At 44.0% G+C, this 19,746-nt stretch overlaps 1 protein-coding gene and 1 pseudogene across 3 annotated transcripts in view; both read left to right on the top strand.

The window, feature by feature from the left end:
• Positions 1–19,746, top strand: part of LOC118369580 (echinoderm microtubule-associated protein-like 4) — a 101,035-nt gene that overhangs the window by 29,591 nt on the left and 51,698 nt on the right. For 2 of the 3 annotated variants that reach the window (XM_052498426.1, XM_052498424.1), the window contains exon 1: positions 15,606–16,129. The exons of the other annotated variant lie outside the window; for it this stretch is intronic. In XM_052498426.1, coding sequence (XP_052354386.1) covers positions 16,051–16,129 — 79 coding nt within the window. In that variant the 5' untranslated portion in view covers positions 15,606–16,050. Of the gene's footprint in view, positions 1–15,605; positions 16,130–19,746 lie in introns of those variants that run through there. 3 annotated transcript variants of the gene reach the window in all.
• On the top strand, positions 13,730–14,722 carry LOC118369928 (eukaryotic translation initiation factor 5A-1-like; annotated as a pseudogene).

The following is a 19,746-nucleotide window of genomic DNA, read 5'->3' as shown; positions in this document are numbered from 1 at the left end:
GCACCGACGCCCACGTCATCTGACCCCTACATTTTTTTTTTTGGGGGGGGGGCGGCTGCCTCTCGGGTTTCCGTTGTGTCCTCTCCTCATGACCACGCTGCTTGGTCCATTTGTGGTGGGATCTTTTGTTACGTCCGTTGTTGGCATGAGACCAAGGTGCAGCGTCGTAAGCGTGCATCTTTCTTTATTTTGATGAACACCAAAAAAAAAAAGATAAACGAATGTAAAGGTCTGCAGGCTATACAGCAACTAACAAAATCAAGATCCCACAACTGAAGGTGGGAAAAAGGGCTGCCTAAGTATGATCCCCAATCAGAGACAACCCTGACCTAAACAAATAGAGAATAAAAAAGGCTCTCTAAGGTCAGGGACTGACAATATGGTGTCCTGGGCAAAGCTGGGGGCAGAAGGTGGTCTATAACAAGCGGCAACAGTGAGAGACTTTTTTTCTGGAAAGGTGGATTTTTATAAATAGAAGCTCAAATTGTTTGGGCACAGACCTGGATAGTAAGACAGACCTTTGCAGGCTATAGCTGCAGTAGATTGCTACTCCTCCCCCTTTGGCAGTAATATCTTGTCGGAAAATGTTATAGTTTGGGATGGAAATTTCAGGCGTTTTTGGTGGTCTTCCTAAGCCAGGATTCAAACACTGTTAGGACATCCGGTTTGGCAGAGTGTGCTAAAGCAGTGAATAAAACAAACTTAGGGAGGAGGCTTCTAATGTTAACATGCATGAAACCCAGTCTTCTACAGTTAAAGAAGTCAAATGGGAATGGGAGTGGAGCTAGGCACTGCAGGGCCTGGATTAACCTCTACATCACCAGAGGAACAGAGGAGGTGTAGGCTAAGGGTACGGCTAAAGGCTATAAGAACTGGTTGTCTAATACTTTCGGAACAGAGAGTAAAAGGAGCAGGTTTCTGGGCATGGTAGAATAGATTCAAGGCATAATGTACAGTATGGTAGGATGAGAATACAGTGGAGGTAAACCTATGCATTGAGTGACGATGAGAGAGATATTGTCTCTAGAAACATAATTGAAACCAGGTGAGGTCACTGCATGTGTGGGAGGTGCAACTGGAGGGTTAGTTAAGGCGTATTGAGTAGGGCTAGAGGCTCTACAGTGAAATCAGACAATCACTAACCAAAACAGCAATGGACAAGGCATATTGATATTAGGGAGAGGCATGTGTAGCCGAGTGACCATAGGGGTCCAGTGAGTAGCTAGGCGATTCAGACAGCTAGTAAAAGGGTCCAGGCCAATTGGCAAAATAGGTATAGTGGCCCAAGAAATTGGCCAATGTGCCTCTTCAGCTAACAGTCCGATATGCTCTAGACAGCTAGAGGGCCGTGACTAGCAGGCTAGCAGATGAGCATTCAGGGGACGTCGCGATGGAGGAGCCAGTTGAAAAACCCCCTCGGACAAGATTCCGTCAGTAGTCTAGTCGTGATGGATCGGCGGGGCTCCGTATCGGCAGTAAAAGGGGTTCAGGCCAATTGGCAAAATAGGTATTGTAGCCCAAGGAGTGGCTGATGGACCTCCTCAGCTAGCCGGGAGATGGGCCTAGCATAGGCTAGCTCCAGGCTAATTGGTGCTTGCTTCGGGACAGAGACGTTAGCCAGGAGTGGCCACTCGGATAGAGCTACGATGATCCAGGTGAAAAGGTTCAGAGCTTGCGGTAGGAATCAGGAGATATGGAGAAAAATAAGTCCGATATGCTCTGGTTTGAATCACGCTGTGCAGACTGGCAAGAGTTGTCCAGGCTAAGGTCAATCACCCGACCTCAGATGACCTGGCCTCCACAATCACCCGACCTCAACCCAATTGAGATGGTTTGGGATGAGTTGGACCACACAGTGAAGGAAAAGTAGCCAACAAGTGCTCAGCATATGTGGGGACTCCTTCAAGACTGTTGGAAAAGCATTCCAGGTGAAGCTGGTTGAGAGAATTTCAAGAATGTGCAAAGGTGTAATCAAGGCAAAGGGTGTTTACTTTGAAGAATCTCAAATATATAAAATATATTTTGATTTGTTTAACACTTTTTGGTTACGACATGATTCCATATGTGTTATTTCATAGTTTTGATGTCTTCACTGTTATTCTACAATGTAGAAAATAGTAAAAATAAATGAGTAGGTGTGTCCAAGCTTTTGACTGGTACTGTATATGATATTGCAAATCTCTACCTTTTGTATACCTATTCAGGATACATCACCATTAAGAAAATTACAATTCATATCCATAATTATGGATTTCTGTGTGGTACAGATCAGGGACCCATAATGTAATTATGTTACCGTAAGTCTGTTACCAGGTGTAAATCCGCTCAATATCCAAAAGAGATGTTTTCAAACTCAAGGTGTCATGTCATAGCTCATACCCTATTCTTTCTGCAGACATCTTTGAATCTTAATTCAGAGGCAGATATGTAAGAGTTTGTAGAAAACATGATTGCATAAAAAAACAGAGGGATATTTTAATGTGAAAGTGAGTTGGAGTTTGCATAATTACGTTCTGTGGAATTTCCCCTGTTCTGTCCCTCTCTTTGATTACTTTGTGCTGCAGATGCTTATTTTTGAGCTTTTATCACCTACAAATGATGAATGTACTGCGTAGTGCATTTACCACAACACTGCCTAGCACTCACTTAACATTTGAATAGACTATACATGAATATACAGTTTCAGTCTATTAACACTAGATACAGGACCATGGTACACCATTAGTACTGATTCTGCTGTGTTAGAACCCAATGCGGCGGTGCCCTGCAGTGATTTAACCGGTTCTGTCTTCCTGCTCAGTGCAGTGATGCTGAGTCAGAATGGGGAATATTTCAGAGACAGACCGAGAGAGGAGGGGGAGACCTCTGCTGCAGTAAGCCTAACTTTCCTATGGTACTTTTCCATGGCAATTGGGCAGACAGACAAGAGAACGAGAGAGGGATTTGCATTATGACCAGGTGAGCAGTGTGGGGGAAGGGTGTGTGTCTTCTTGTCATCCACCCAACCACAGTGGAGGTTTTCTGCCTAGTCCTGAGGAGTGCAGATGGTGGAGTGTCAATGGTTGGCAGATAGGGGGCGCTGTCTCACTGACTGATAGCTTGGGGCCTGTGGAGTGTCTCAACATATTGTGGAGAGGTTGAAATAGGTGCTAAAGTTCTATGGTTAAGGATACAGAGCTGGTTTTGGAGGCCTTAGGGGTTCACACTACCTAACACTTAGCATTTAGATCTCTATTTGCCCCATGAAGTGACCTTGGATGGATATAACCTATGCTATGCATTTTAAAGTGAACACATTTATGTTAGAGTACTTTGAAAAGCAGTCTGGTATTATATCCAGTACTTGCAACAGTCAGTTGGCTTTAACATTTAGAACACATACTACAGCTTGGATCTTGGAAAAAAGACCATGCCTGAGCCTCTGTTTAACCCAGAATTACTGTGGCACATTGGTGTTGTGGCCATAGCCAAGGGGGAATTGCTTCTTTACATCATGTTTAAATAATGTTTCCACACATTCGTGTTTTAATGGACTTATTGCAGATATTCAGCTGTTTTTGGTAGAGTTATGGAGGGTGTCATAGCACTCACAAACAACTTTTCAGGCTAGGAGAAGAGAGCTCTTTCTCTCTGTGGAGCCCTTGTCTTATTTTGGCTGTTTTTCTGATGTTCGGTCGACCATGCGACCTCAACCCACCCCTCTCCTTCCCTCCCTCTCCAAGCTCCCTAGGTCCAGATGCTGCTTTTCCGGGAATGGGAGGCAAGCAGGAACACACAGCTTCCAGATCCCTGCTTCTCTCTTCCGTTCCCTGCCCAGGTTTTTAGCGTAATTGTTGTTTTTCCCCTTGTTTTTTTATTACTGGGGTTGGAAAGGCACAAAGGCCCAAGATTCCAGCAGTTAAACTAGGTGAAAAAGGTGGTGTCTGCATGCCGCAGTCAGTCAGAGACGGATGAGTGTTGGCTTGTCAGTAAGAGTCAGTTAGTGATGTTTCAGTACTGCAGGCCTGAATCCAGGGCCCTCTGAAGACACAGACACACAAACTCCTGCACACACACACACACACACACACACACCATCTAACTTCCTCACACACCTGCTTATGTACATACATGCGTATGTTCATACATACTGATAAACTGACCCAGCATGTGTGTATGTGTTTCAGCCAATTGCAGGGTGGTCTAAAACCATACTGTAACCGAAAACAAGGCTCAGATTCAGAACAACCTCGTTATACAACAGTGTTTACTCACCAAACCCAGACAAAAACAATGACCATGATTTGGGGGATTTTTACAAAATGTAATCCATAGAATATTCCAGTATTTTCCATGTTTTATTAATAATGGATTACATTTCATGAAAATCCCACAAATCATGGTTTTCTTTTGTCTGGGTTTTGTGAGGAATCACTGGATTTGATCAAGACCTCCCTCGCTGTCTTACACACTGTTTTTACATTTAAACATGAATTTCTACTTACTACAATTCCATTGTGGCGGCTTTGACTTGTGTGTGTGTGTGTGTGTGTGTGTGTGTGTGTGTGTGTGTGTGTGTGTGTGTGTGTGTGTGTGTGTGTGTGTGTGTGTGTGTGTGTGTGTGTGTGTGTGTGTGTGTGTGTGTGTGTGTGTGTGTGTGTGTGTGTGTGTGTGTGTGTGTGTGTGTGCACTTCGAACCATGTGTGTGGAATTGTGCCATGACAGGATATGCACTGGACTGTGTCCGTGTGTGTAGTGAAACTGCGTTATCTTAGTGAGGGATAGTAAAAACCCATTTTCAGCTGCCTGTGGTAGTTTTACAAAAGGAGGGATTTTATAGGCCTTATTCAAAGGTAATGATTAACTTCATTGTGTATTGTAAGCACCCGCAATACTCAAAGACCAGACATACTCACAAGGACATGAAATCATATCTACCATATGTTTTGTTAACAGGATCTGGGACTTTGTAGTTTGCCGTTGTGATAGAGACTCAATGCCCTCTGCACATTGATAATAAGGGTTGAGACTCAGACACCCGGTCTAGCATCAGGAGGTCAAAATCAACTATTACACAGCACTGTATAATAATCAATGGAGCGATTCCACAGAGCCCTATACTCCATGGCTGTTTTATGAGTCTGCCAACGTTGGCATGTTTCCAGTTTAATTTCCGCAGTATTTCATTTGTTTGCTCAGATTTGCGTTCAGCAGGCTCATTCAATCAGTTTCCTCCTGATTCAGACACAAAATGGTTCTACACCTGTGATTTGGCTCAGGCAGGGCCGGGGGGCACGGGCAGGGATGGGGCCTGTTGCTTTAGGCACAGAGCTGTGGTGAGTCTACCTCTTTGTCTGCGTGGCGGGAATGTCAAAGCAAGATTTGGCTTTAAAGTAAAACTGAAAATAAACTGTTGCAATGCACCTGTGGCTTCAAGATAACAATAGATAGCATGAGGCCCCAAAGTATGGTATGGGCAATTTCCAGTGCTGACCCGTCATTCAGGGCAGGTGGGGAAGAGACTGTTTTTTTTTGGGGGGTGCATGGGGGGTGCATGTTATTTTGGCATTAATATATTAATATGTGACATATCAGTTTGCAAACAATGTCATTAAAAATATATATAAATGAGTTAAAGCTGCAAACAAACATGGTCTTTTTTGTTTTCTTGAGTAAATTAGCTCCAAAATGCAGGTGTTTCAGCCTAGCTCTGTGCTTTCTGTGGTGGTGGGGCAAGCCAGCAGAAAATATGGCGCTTGATTAGCTGAGTGTTCTGTCACTCATGGGGACACTACGTCACCGCCAAGTCTAAGGGTAGACCTCGAAAATTTGGCCTAGACCGGCCAAAGCCGGACGACGCTGGGCGCCGCCCTATGGGAATTCCAATCACTGCCGGTTGTGATACAGCCTGGAGTCGAACCAAGGTGTCTGTAGTGCCACCTCTAGCGCTGAGATGCAGTGCCTTAGACTGCTGCACCACTCGGGAACCCTGCTGTATGAAGATAAATTACAGATAAAACATCTGTGCCCATCGGCCATTGGACATAAAGATTACACAAGTTGGAATTTGCAAATTCAACAAAGAGTGGTTTGGAAGGAATCAGTGGCTAACTGCAAGCATTGCAAAGCAATTATTAGCCTTCTATTCAGTGGAGTCGCTGTGGCTGTGTGATCCCAAGTCTAAGATTAAGGGTCTCTCTTCCTAGTTTAAAATTTGCCACACTGTCAATGAAGCATGATTTGTGCCACGCTCAAAACAACTGTTAACTTGGAACTGCAAAATCTGACTTTTGTCAGTAGAATCCACATTTGTTTAAGCAGTCAGCCATATCAGCTATGTTTTTTTTAAAGGCAGTAAATGAGGCTGAATGAACTGTTTCGCTGCCAGACAAGACTCCACTGATAGCCAGGTGTAGCAGTGGTATAGTGCAATTCATGTATTGTTTAATGTTGTTTTAGTGGCTTTGCTGGCATGCATCCCACGTTTTTTGGGGGGCAATTTCACAGTACCAGAATTGCGCTGAGACTCAGATTTCACGATAAAAAACAATTCATTTCTAAGTTTAATAAACCATACAACTCATTGCACAATAACTACTTTTAACAGTTTCCACAGAAAATTGTACAAAAACACATTTACTGGAAGAACTGTGCAGATGCAAAGTTTTGTAAAAATCTCCTTGAGTTTTCTGTGACCACATTTTCCAAAAGCTCTGTTAAATATTAAGAGTCAAAGAAGTCTGCAGAAACAACGGGGGTGTTTCTGGTTTTTGACAGTGCTTGACTTGGGAAAGAAGTGCAGGAGCTGTCTTTTTCCAAGTCGGTCAATTAGACTATGTTCACCAAACTTCACGAATTACATTATGCTATAGACCTATAAAAAGTAACCATTATGGACACTGGAAGGCTTCTGTGTTCGATCCCATGTAGGCCTACAGTACCATCTCCTGCTATTGTGCCCTTGATCAAGGCACTTAGCCCCCCCCCCCACATAGTAGAGGTGCACTGTTGGACACATGTTGTCAACATGTGTTCAACACTCAGTCTGGAGAGCTCCTGGGTGTTTCAGAGCTGGATCAAAAGCCAAGCCTGCACACCCAAGTCTGCTTATCAAGGTCCTATTGAGCAGCTGATGTTTAGGCTACAATGTAGTTAGACCAGGGCTTGAACAAAAGCCTGCACATCCAGTAGCTAGCTAACCTGGAGAATGGTTGCCCGCGACGCTTGATAGAAAATATTGCAACATTACAACCAAGTACTTTTGTCTTAATACAATTATTCCCTCGTTCAATGAATCGGATTAAAAAAAAAGATGAGATACCTTGCTTTGAAGTAGCCTATCTACCTAGACATCACCACCACCACCACTCAACACACCCTGTAACTCTTCTGACGTCAAATCTCTCTCGCACACCCAAATACTTCTCTGCAGCTGCCACCACAACCTCGATTTTCTCTGACTTAACGTTCCATGCCTGCTGTACAGTTGATAACCATTGCTATAAATGCCGATCTTATTGGAACATCTATCACTTGTTGGTTTTTCCTCTGTACTGGTACAGATCTACTTCTCACACCACTACCTCCTCTCAGTATCCCTCCTCCCCCTTGTCCCATATACATCTATTTTGTTCACTACTCTAATACTGGAAACCTCATCCTGCATCTCTCGCACGGGACATTTCTGAACCCCAGTCCCATGGGCACCCCTACAATTAACACATGCTACACACATTTTGTCTCATGTAGGGTTGCAAAGGGTCGGAAACCTTTCGGTAAAGTTTCCAGGAATTTTGCTTAAATTCATTTAAAAAAGTTAGCTTAACAGTGAACCTTTTTTTTTGTGGTATACACATAAGGCAATTATAGGTCATGTGGCATATTTTGGTTAAACTATCCCCAATTCATGGAATTTCCACCCTCTGTATGCACAGTGCATTCTTCCATCACACGTACAGCTGATTCTCAAGATCTTGCACACTAATGAGATGCTATTGAGCCAACACTACTACACTGTCTGAGCCAAGGACTACATGCTTTCGGGCAAGTTTTGATTACAATACTGGGTGGGGTGAATATATTTTATGACATACATTCTTTTTTGGTAACTAGTAAATAGTAGTCTACAGTGAAGTGTTTAAACTTGTTAACAATTTCTGCTAGTTAGTTTCTGCTACCATGTGGGTTTTAGCTTGTTTGAGCCTGCTAACTGAGGAGTGTTAATTCACCTGTTTCCATACATGTTTCATTTTAAAACATGTATCTGACAAAGGAGTTGTTTAATCTTATGCTTAACCCTTGTGTAGTCTTAACATTCTGTATACTCCCCTTGTCCCAAGGGTCAAAATGATCCACCTTCACTAAACCCCTAAAATAAAGCAGCTTAATTGAATTTTGTCATTCATTCATCACAAACTTGTGAATATCTGGGTTTTCCCTCTTCACAATGCAGAAAGACTGCATTCAATCAGTGGACACCACTCATTTTAGTATTTCTTTTACTGTCCTTCGGTTGGGGGCAGAATTGGCATCTCCTCTAGAGGTCGACCGACTATGATTTTTCAACGCCGACACCGATTATTGGAGGACCAAAAAAAGCAAATACCGGCCAACTTTTTTATATATATATTTATATTTGTAATGACATTAACAACAATACTGAATGAACACTTTTATTTTAACTTAATATAATGCATAAATCGATTTAGTCTCAAGTAAATCATGAAACATGTTCAATTTGGTTTAAATAATGCTAAAATACAGTGTAAAAAGTTAGCATGTTCTGAGCAAGAAAGTAAAAGTGCAATATGTGCCAAAGCTAACGTTTATGTTCCTTGCTCAGAACATATGAAAGCTCGTGGTTCCTTTTTAACATGAGTCTTCAATATTCCCCGTTAAGATGTTTTAGGTTGTAGTTATTATGGGAATTATATGACTATTTCTCTCTATACCATTCGTATTTAATTTACCTTTGCCTATTGGATGTTCTTATAGGTACTTTACCTTTAGTAGTGTACCACAATTTACATATGTTGCAATTGTTGATGCGTGTAGGTTTCCAGTAGGTGTTCTGTACCATCAGTGCATGGCTGTGTGCTGTATACAATGTAGCTTTTAAAGTAGCTAGGTATCCTGAGTGGTTGAGGGTGTAGGTACTCTGTTGTACCATGAGTGCGTGGTTGCGTTAGCTGGCAGGTCATCATGGCTCCCGCAGTCTGAGGGTCCAGTGCCAGTCTAATTGCAAACAGGGCGGTGAGGAATGTGGGCGAAGCTGCCAAGGGCCAGGAGTGGTGGGCGTAGCACGGCGAGGCAAGGAGGGCCCCTACTACACCACCCCCCACCCCCCCACCCCCACCCACCCATATCTGCTGCTGGGGTACCAGAGAGGGGTCAGGGAGTTTGGGCTAAACACTACTGAACAGGGGCTTAGAATAACACAACAGTATCAGCTATGTCTACCTCCTACACACACACACACACACACACACACACACACACACACACACACACACACACACACACACACACACACACACACACACACACAAACACATTTCACATTTCAAGCATAGTCGAGCCTCGAATAACCCCAACATTAGATACAAACCCCTTACGCACAGCTCATCAAACTGCGTGTTTCATACTCTACCCTGTTGGGATGTTGCACATCAATATATACCTTCTGCCAACTCTGTTAACACAGATTTAGAGAGTGGCTGGGTGCCCGAAAGGAGCTGCACACTAGTGAACCAAGGCTGAGAGTCATGAGGGCAAAATGCTGATTAGCTCTACATTACCTTCCATTGTCGTTCCTGGTAGCAGTCACTCTGCTTTGCTGCGTCGTTCATTTAATGTGTCGTACTGCAGCATATTATGCTGCGTCGTGTTGGGTTGTATAACAATGTGTATATTATATAATGCTGTTATGCTTGGCTTGCTGTCTGTCAACGTGTGGAATCCTGCAAGACAGGCAGACAGACAGACATGTTCGCTCCGAGCATGTGGCTGGCCTCCTAAGAACGTGTCCCAGTCTGTCCAACACGTTGCTCTGTGGTTTTCAACACACATTCCTCCCCTTCCCCTCTCCTCCCACTCTTCCTCCCTTCATCCTTCTCTCCTGCGACCCTAACCTCTGACCCCTTTCCTTCCTTAGAGAGCCGCCATGTATCTGCCTCAGACACCACCTGTTTGTCTCTCTGTGTCTCTTTTCATCTCTCTCCCCTTTCTTCACTCCCCCCTGTTTTTCCTCACACTGTCTAGTATGTGATTTCCCTTTTGTTTTCTGTGCAGTATTACTGTCTGAAACACGCACAAGTGTAAACACTGGTTGCTGACTTCAATTTGAAAAAGAAACAGGTTCACTCTCACACATAAATGGTAGTATACAGTACCTTATCCATGGTTAGTTGATGGGCGTCAGTGCCGTGACTCCATGCCAGGTGCTTCCTCCTCTGCGCTTGAGTGTGTCACTTGAAAGGGCGCCATGACACTTCATTGAACCAAGGCGCTGCACTCTGTCCTCTTATAATGCAGCCTGGGTGGGAGATAGTGAAACTGGCACCGCTCCCTGGGGCCACATAGAGCCAGAATAGAGCCCGCAGGTTGGGTAACTCATCAGACTTGCACTGGCAGTGATTTCCTCTTAAGTAACACGATGTTACAGAGGAAGATTAGCAGATAGTATTTTATTCCTCCGGTATGCCCCGACTTGCCCTGTCGGAAAAACCATTAGGCAGATTAAGACGCGTCGATGAGGGAGAGCAGGGGAGAAAGGAGGAGGAGAGAGGGCGAATCAGGAGAGAGAAAATAACAAGAACGCTACAAGAATTGGTTTTAAAGTGGAAGAGATGGTGTAGTTTAGCGTTTTTCAGCGCCTTTGCTTGTTTTTTACCCAACCAAATTCTAATTTGAGGTATTTAAAATCTGTCACTAGTACATATATATGCCCCTGTGGCTATAGGGCCTTTCCTCCTGTAACTTCTCCAGACCCTAGCAGACACCCTTAGCCTTCTGTTAATTGTGCTAACACTAGTTAGCATTGGCTTGCAAAACTACCTCGAACTTCCTTCATTCTGGACACAGAGACATAAAGATTGTATCCACGATTTCATCTGACTCTGGGGAAGTAGATTGAAAGGCATCATTGCCAAAAAAAATCCCCAAATCTCCCTTTATCTCTGAGGACTGAAGAGGCTGTTTTTGACACCACCCCTTAAGACGTCCCTGTTTCAGAACTCTGTTTTAGCCTCCAACATGGTGAAGAGTTTTGTTTCGAGAGAGTAGCCGAGTACCATAAGTGTTCTGATTGCAGCGTTTCAGTTTTAAGTGTGTCAGGCCCTGTCTGCTTTCCTGCCACCCTCCTCTTTCCTGTCAGCTCTATTTTGGTGACTCCGCTGCAATTCCTCTCTACACAGGGTGTAACATCTAGGTTTCATCTCCCTTCAGATGGCAGTTAACGCGCGTGCCACACCAGGGGGTTTTCAGAGCAGGAACATGTTTGAGGGGCCTCACAGGCTGACTTGTCTTGACTGTGCTTAGGTATGAGATAAAATGTCCCCTCCCTAGAACTCTGTGTTCTTGGCTTTTGACCTCACAACAGTTTACTTGTCTGTCACTGTGCTAATGTCATTTGTACTGACAACTGTTAAAGCTCATTGCGTATTTTGAGGACAACTTAAGTGTCACAGTTGGCTACCTCACCTTTCACACTGCGGAAACAGGTCCCTTCCTCCTATCACCTGTGAACCCTTACCCCTGGGGTAGGCAACTAGATTCAGCCGCGGGTCGATTTTTTTTCGGAGCGAATGGCTGGGGGGCTGTAAAATTATAATTTGTACACTGCAAATTGACCACTAAGCCAAAAAATGTATTATTTTCAAATACAGTCATTTCATACCTTGGTTACATCGAGACGTGAACAAATTTCAATTTTTTTTATTTGGGGAAATACTTGGCAACCAGAGTTCCTAAATTAAACAGAGGATGAGTCTGAGTCGTATTTCATTGTTAGTTTTACACAAATAATTGTACATTTTCAGTTCTAAAACTGATGATTGTTTATTTGTTAATGTTTCGTGCGTTGTATGCGAGTGTTTACTGCAACTGTCACCCTAAGTAGCTACTAGGGAGCTACTTCCCACGCCGTTGCCGGACAGTAGTGCTTCGGGAGCAAAGGGCACTGTGTCCTGGTGTTGTTGCCATTCATTCCCTCCCCATTGAGTAGTAGACTATGTATGATCAAGGTGACATCTGCATGGTGAACAATATTATTTATTGTGTAGGCTGCTATCCTACTAATAAAATGATGTAAGAGAAAAAGAAATAGCCACATAGCTACCGCAGTAGTACAGCCCTTTCAGCCTCGCAAAATGACATCGAGTGGCAACAAATCTGCCCACGTAGCTGATCCACTTTCTGTACACCCAGTCCTTACGACACGCCCACTCCTTTCCACACGCCCACTCCTTACGACACGCCCATAGTCTGGTCACCATATTGGGCTTCAGCTACCCGTACTGGACTTTACTGCCCATACCATTAGTCATTGTAGAGCCCATTGTAGATGTACAGTATGGTGGCAATGGCTTCTCCCCCCCCCCTCATCTCTTCCTCCTGGCTAGTCACCAGTCCCCTTTCTGTTTAGGGTTTTCCTTCCAACGTGGTAGAGTGCTGCCTTGAAATAATTAGCTTTCTCGCTCGCTCCCTTTCTCGATCGTTCTCTCTCGCTTGCTCGCTTTCTCTAACAGTGGAGATTAAAATGGTTCACTCTGGTTGAAATCCCTGCCATCGGCTGGGACCTGCTCTCCCTCTGAGGCTCAGGCTTAAACAGAATAATAATACAAGCACAGGGCAGAGGGTCCCGTTTCAACTGTCTGCAATGCAGCCAGCAGGAGTAGCCTGTGCACACATGTGCAGTCTTTAAAGAGCCTCGTGCACATCAACAGAATACCTATCTACGTACATGCTGCACACTGTTCCATCCAAACTTCGCTAAAATCTTAGTGAGAATGTGTGTTTAACAGAATGTGTATTTCTACCATTGTGCTCTCTGTCTCCACCTCAGGCCCAGTGTTTTGGCTGTGCTCCTGCAGTCATGTGTGGAACAGTGGGTTTAATTTCGTCCAGACAAGGTGCTGATCATGGAGTTTAGATTAGACGGTTAAAATGTATTTTTTTATTTCAATTTCATCTCAACAAGGAACATTTCTATCTTTCACAGCATAGCCATAGACTACACTGTAGGTCAGCCATAGAAGTCATTCTAGAGGGATGTTATAACCTTGACGTAAGTATTCGTGTTGTCACGATATACGAGAATTCTGACTTGGATAACCAGGTTTAGTATCGTGATACTCGACACCATCATGATACTCGATTCCAAAACAATACTTTTTCTTTTTGTGGTATCATCTAAAGTCCCAGAATGGCACTTGATCCAGACAGACTCCGCTTACTGCTCTGTTCAATTGCTGGCCGTATTTTTTAGTTCAATATCATCACATTTGAACATTTTTATGTCAATTCTTTTGAGACCGCAATGTATGCATTAATGAATCAATCATATGGTCAATTTGACTTTGTTTTTACCAAACGATCTACAAAAAACAACAACAACAATGGTAATCATTCATTTGAAAGGTACATCTCTATTGATAAACTGGGTAAATCAAAATGTAGCCTAGGACTCTTCACAATACAGATGCATGGGATGTTATTCAAAAGGAGCGGGTGCATTGAGTTGAGCGCGTTTTAGCTGATATCATGGGGCTACAGATGACAAACAATCCCTCTTATTTAGGACTTATTTTATTGGCAACTGCTCGGAGAACGTATTCTTTTATTGCACTGATCGACAGCATATGCGTAGAAGAAGCAGTCTCTTTTTATTCAATTGTGCGCTGTCTCTTTAAGATAGCGATGACATCATTTGTGAGGCAGATCGTGTGGCTGTGTAATCTGACTTGGCGAGTAAAGTTGGTCACGCTTGCGCAGTCCCGTTCCTCTTTCTCTTGGAAGTGCTCTTAATCTGGCACACCATGGCAGACCCCAAACTTGACTTCACCACTGGAGATTCTGGCGCCTCCAACCCCCATTCCTGTCCTGCGAAAGAACCTCTTTGTGCTGCTGAAGGGACACCCCTGCAAGATTGTGGAAATGTCCACCTCCAAGGCCGGAAAGCACAGACACGCCAAGGTTTAACACGATGGGCATTGACATCTTCACCAACAAGAAGTATGAGGACTTGTGTCCCTCCACCCACAACGTGGATGTGCCCCACGTCGAGATAAACCATTTCCAGCTGTTGAACATCACTGATTGGTTCATGTCCCTCATGAGTGGCAATGGCAAGTGATTCAGACCTGGGCAAGGAAATAGAGCAGAGGTTTGCCACCTCTGAGGATATCATGGTCTCCGTGCTGTCCGCTATGGGGGAGGAGCATGCGGTGGCGGTTAAGCAAATGACAGGCAAATAGAAAGGCTTGACTACCCAGGCAACAAACTCCACAATCAGGTTCTAGCATGTGTATTGGTTCTATATGCGACGGCCTTCACAGAAAACCTCAATCAGTTTTGATTATTCCTTTTTGTAGATGCTGAGCCGGACTGCCCCACCGTTATTGCGGCTCATTCACTGTGCTGGATGGCATTCTGCTGGATCACTAAGATATTGTTTAGTTATACATAATCTACTAAATAAAGAAAAGTACTTTTTTGAAAATAATGATTTTCTTTTTTAAAAACTTCTTCCTCATTCCTCTGTTTATTTTTCCCTTCGAGATGTCTTGGTCTTACCACATACATTCCCTGAATGTTTAAAATACTAATAATAGGTGTCCTGGGTGGCGCAGTGGTCTAAGGCATTGCATCAGAGACTCTGGGTTCGAGCCCAGCCGGCCGCGACCGGGACGTCCATGGGGCGACGCACAATTGGGTGCACGGTGTTTCCTCCAACACATTGGTGCAGCTGGCTTCCGGGTCGGATGCGCGCTGTGTTAAGAAGCAGTGTGGCTTGGTTAGGTTGTGTTTCGGAGGATGCGTGGCTCTTGACCTTTGTCTCTCCCGAGCCCGTACAGGAGTTGTAGCGATGAGACAAGATACTAACAATTGGAAACCACGAAATTGGGGAGAAAAAGAGGGTAAAACATATATAAACAATAAATAATAATAATCCAGAACAACAACAAAAAATAGAAGAATAATATACTGTATATTCTTTATAGTATTCTGACTTTGTCTCTCTGAAATCTAATAAATGTGTTTTTGGCGGCGAGGGAGACGTGAATGAATAACGTTTTTTGGTGACTAACGGCTTCGCCATCGGCATGTTTGGAGACCTAACGAGGGGCCCAGACAGCTCCAGAAACCAATGAGTTAGTGGAGCAGGAACTATTCTCTTCGCGCTATAATGTCACCTCTACGCGCCCTCCTCTCCCCCTCTTTCCTCCTCCTCGGTCTCTCTCTATTGTCCACAGGAGCCTTATTGCTATCGGCATTCATGGGGTTAAAGCTCTGTGAGCCAACAGCAGCAGAGCAGCTCAGCTTTAGCCACTCCCTGAGCCAGCCAAGGATTTTTGTTTAAAAAAAAAAATCTCGATCTCCTCCTCCTGCCTCACTCTCTCGCTCACTCATTCTCTCCAGGCTTTGTGTGAGCGTGCAGCAGTGGCACTGTGTGTGAGTGTGCTCCAGAGAGAGCAGACACAAACGAGAGCGAAGTAAGAGGGAGACTAACAAGCATTCTGTTTGCACACAGACAACCAGAAATCCTTCTGACTGCAGTCGAGGAAGACCTGATCGAAAGGAAGAAGGAAATGAAATAGACTCTAGAAAAAGAGAGAGAGCGAGGAAAAACAGGACTGCCTGAGACGACGAGAAGAATAGTCTACCACACACACACACGCGTATACACAGTCACAAACACAGCAGGCGTGTAGCAGCGAGGCAAGGGTACTCAATCACACACTCTCGGGACAGTTTAAAAAAAAGGCAGGAAGCTGCCTGGATCTTGTCAAGGGAGAGGTGTGTGTATCCGTCTGCGGGTGTGTGTGTGTGTGTGTCTGCAGTAAGAAGAGAATGGAGGAGGGCTTGTTGTCTGTGGCCCCAGCTTGCAAATCTACAACCACCAACGCCTTGCTCAACAACCACTGTGCCGGTAATGTACTGTACTATAACCGTAGAATTGCTTTCAGTACTGTTCCAGAGAGAGATGTTTGGAGGTTAATGGGGTGCCAGATCCATGTGGTTCATTGGCGTGTGTGTGTGCTCTCTATGGGGTTTCCCCCAGCTATGCACTAGAATTGGAGTTTGCTGCAGAATCTCTCTACTGCAATACCATCTGTGTGGTTTACCAGAAATTGCATACAAGTGGTTTTAACAGACAATACCTTTGACTTTCTTGTGTGGGTCATAGTGAAACTATAGAAGTAGGTAGATTTTCTTGTGTGGGTCATAGTGAAACTATAGAAGTAGGTAGATTTTCTTGTGTGGGTCATAGTGAAACTATAGAAAGAAGTAGGTAGATAGATTACTGTGAAAGAGAATAGCCCATTTCACGACCCGCTGTAGTTCCCCTGTGTGTGAGGCTGTTTGACCGGTCTCTGTGACTGGCTGCTCATTCATACGATTTCTCTGCAACCCCGATTGTCTGTGTTTGGACCAGTATGACCTTTCTCCAATCCATTCAATATCTATTCAGAGAGCACACCCCAGTGAGGCTGCTTCTGATTGATTGAGGACCGGTCTGAGGAAGTAGAGCCATCTAGATGTCTGTCTTCGTAGCAGGGAGGATCTGAATCTGAGAGAGAAGAGTGAGAGAGTGAGAGAACACGTGGCTGTAGATGGAGTGTGACTGAGTTAGGTGGAGAGAAGGAGGGGAGTGTCATAGATCATAGCGGTGTGTCCGGGGTTGTGGAGTAACGGATTACATGTAAGGGATTACAAGAAAGCGGTAACTGTAATCCGTTACCAGTGAAAAATATCGTAATCAGACTAGATACTTTTGAAAAACTAGATAATTACTTCGAGGTTTACTTTTAAATTCCGAAAGGATGTTTTTCTCAATGGCGTTCAATCAGCATTGGAAAAAAGGTGCAAGTTTAAGTTTGTTCCACCTCAGCGAGTCTGACCACAAGTCAGAGACCACTATGATGAGCAAAGGAACTTAAACGTTAGCTTTTTTACATGGCACATATTGCACTTTTACTTTCTTCTCCAACACTGTGTTTTTGCATTATTTAAACCAAATTGAACATCTTTCTTTATTTATTTGAGACTAAATAGATTTTATTTATGTATTATATTAAGTTAAAATAAGGGTTCATTGTTCATTCAGTATTGTTGTAATTGTCATTATTACAAATGTATAAATATCTGCCGATTTAATCGGTATCAGCTTTTTTTTTGGGTCCTCCAATAATCGGTATCGGCGTTGAAAAATCATAATCGGTCGACCTCTACACCACACCACACCACACTGACCAAAAAGTTATTTTGTTGGCATTTACGTATGTCCCTGTTACCAGTAAAACATAATCAAAACCTATTTCTTTCACATAGCTGTGCTGTTTCGTTGTTCATTTGTTCAGTCGTTTCATTCTCAACCAGGAATTCATCATACATGTCAAGCAGTGAAGTGTCAGCTCTGTCTGTCCGTGGCCTCTTCCTTGGTGCACTGTGTCCGTTTCCATCTGGTCCAGCGGTGTATGTAACATTTCACATAAACCCTGTTTTTTGTCTGCATCGAAGTAGCGGTCCTTGTGCCTAGCATCGAGCATAGTGGTGACACAGTAAAGAGAGAATGCCACCGAATCGCTTGTTCACAGCCTGTGTCGGCAGTTTTGTGGAGCAGGCGTTTCAATGCCATGACAGAGGGTACCACATCTGCTGCAGGCGCAGTTGATGAGCTTATTTCTAGAGTCAGTTGTTCGAATGGAGCTAGCTAGTGTGTTCATGTTTCCAAGTTTCAAACATGCTCTCAAATGCCATTGAAATGGAAGCAGCGGTATGACAACCAGCACATTTATGAGCCTGAAATACAACTTTCCTCAGTACAAAATCCTCGACGACTCACTGTGCTGTCAGACTCCGCATGCTCATGGGGCTGATATCGCTGGTCCAAATGGCTGTGTAAATCCGGTAAGGCAACATTTGAAGAATAGCGCACTTGGTGCACTCGCACGTGTGTACTGTTGCTCTACCAGTCGGCGAAAGCCAACATCACCCACGACAAAGAACGGTTGATTGTCAAGGGCAATGAATTCCATTATCTTGGCGTTAATGGATTTTGACCTTTGAGTTGTCTGGCTGAATTTGACTTACTCTTTCAAATGACTGCTCGACATGTTGACTGCTCGATCCTCACAGCAGACATTGTGGGCTAGGTTAGGAATGCTGCATCGACCTACATTATATAAGTAGGTATGCACGTCAGCTTTGACATAGGTTTTGCACATCGCCGTTAAACTAGACATCGGGCTGATGCCGACGTTGGCATTTTTGGCTAATATCGTCCGATTCCGATATGTTCACCGATATATCGCGCATCCCTAGTGTAGACTTCAGCTACAGACTTCGGCTTGCCTCAAGAAAACATTTTGTGTGCACGAACAGTCCTAAAACAAACTGCCGACGACCAAAACGAACAAAAACGGCACAAAAAGTTGTAATACATGCACAAACTGTTCCGAAATGTTTTGGATTTGGAAGCATGTGGATGCCTTTAGGGCTGTGGGAGCTGTTAGAACACTTCATTTGGGCAAATTATGTCTCTCACACGCTCTCTCTCTCACTCTCTCTCACACACTCTCTCTCCTCTCTCTCTCTTTGTACCCCCCCCCCCCACCACCATGCCGCCTTTTCTTCAAAGCACACACCCTCCTCAAATAAAAGAGAAACAAAAAGAAATTAAAGAAAAATAGTGGTGTTGAGTGAGCGAGAGGCAGGAGAAAACAAAGGCAGTCAACAATTACAGATACAAACTTTACCTCTGTCTTTCTCTCTTCTCCGCTCTCACTCTATATCATACACGCAGATTTACACATGCATACTAATAGTCAGACATATGTTCTGACATATACATATACTACATGCAGATACAGATCTATAGACATGTACACACACACTATGTATCTGTGTGGTGTATATGTGTTAGGGTTTAATAGAGCAGGAGGTGCTGTGTGTTAGGCTCTCTGGCAGAATGGGAGAATCACCACTCTGAGAGCATTCACAGATGGCCTGATTCGAGCTTTACAGTTCTTTCTCCAGTGTGTGTTTTGTGTTTGTGAACTGAAAGAGCTGTAAAAGTGTGTGTTTATAGTGACTAGCGAGTGTATAGAATTTTCTGATCGAGCCGTGAAGTATGTAGGTGCATAGTGAATGTACAGTGTCCTTTGACAAGGCTGTAACGTGTGTCTTTAGTAACACAGTGTGTATTACAGTGATAGAGTTGTAAATTACAGTTGAGTGCTGGGCTGTGTGCGCAGCTTCTCTCTGCTAATCCAATCTCATCCATCATCAGAGCCCTGCTTCTGTCACTCTCTCTCTCTCGCTCGCTCGCTCTCTCACTCAACCCCCTCAACCCCCCCACACACACACACTTGGCCTGGCCGCACAGCCTAATGTCTTACAACAAACATGTCGCCTCATGCAGAAAACAATTTAAAGCCCCCACGAGCAGCCCGCAGGAATCTGAGCACCATTACGATTCATACGGCACTTATACACACACACACTCTTGTACATATACACTGTTGTGTGCACACATACAGTGCC

This window comes from Oncorhynchus keta, chromosome 36, assembly GCF_023373465.1.
Source record: "Oncorhynchus keta strain PuntledgeMale-10-30-2019 chromosome 36, Oket_V2, whole genome shotgun sequence".
NCBI lineage: Eukaryota > Metazoa > Chordata > Actinopteri > Salmoniformes > Salmonidae > Oncorhynchus > Oncorhynchus keta.
This window is presented reverse-complemented; position numbering and strand designations above follow the sequence as displayed.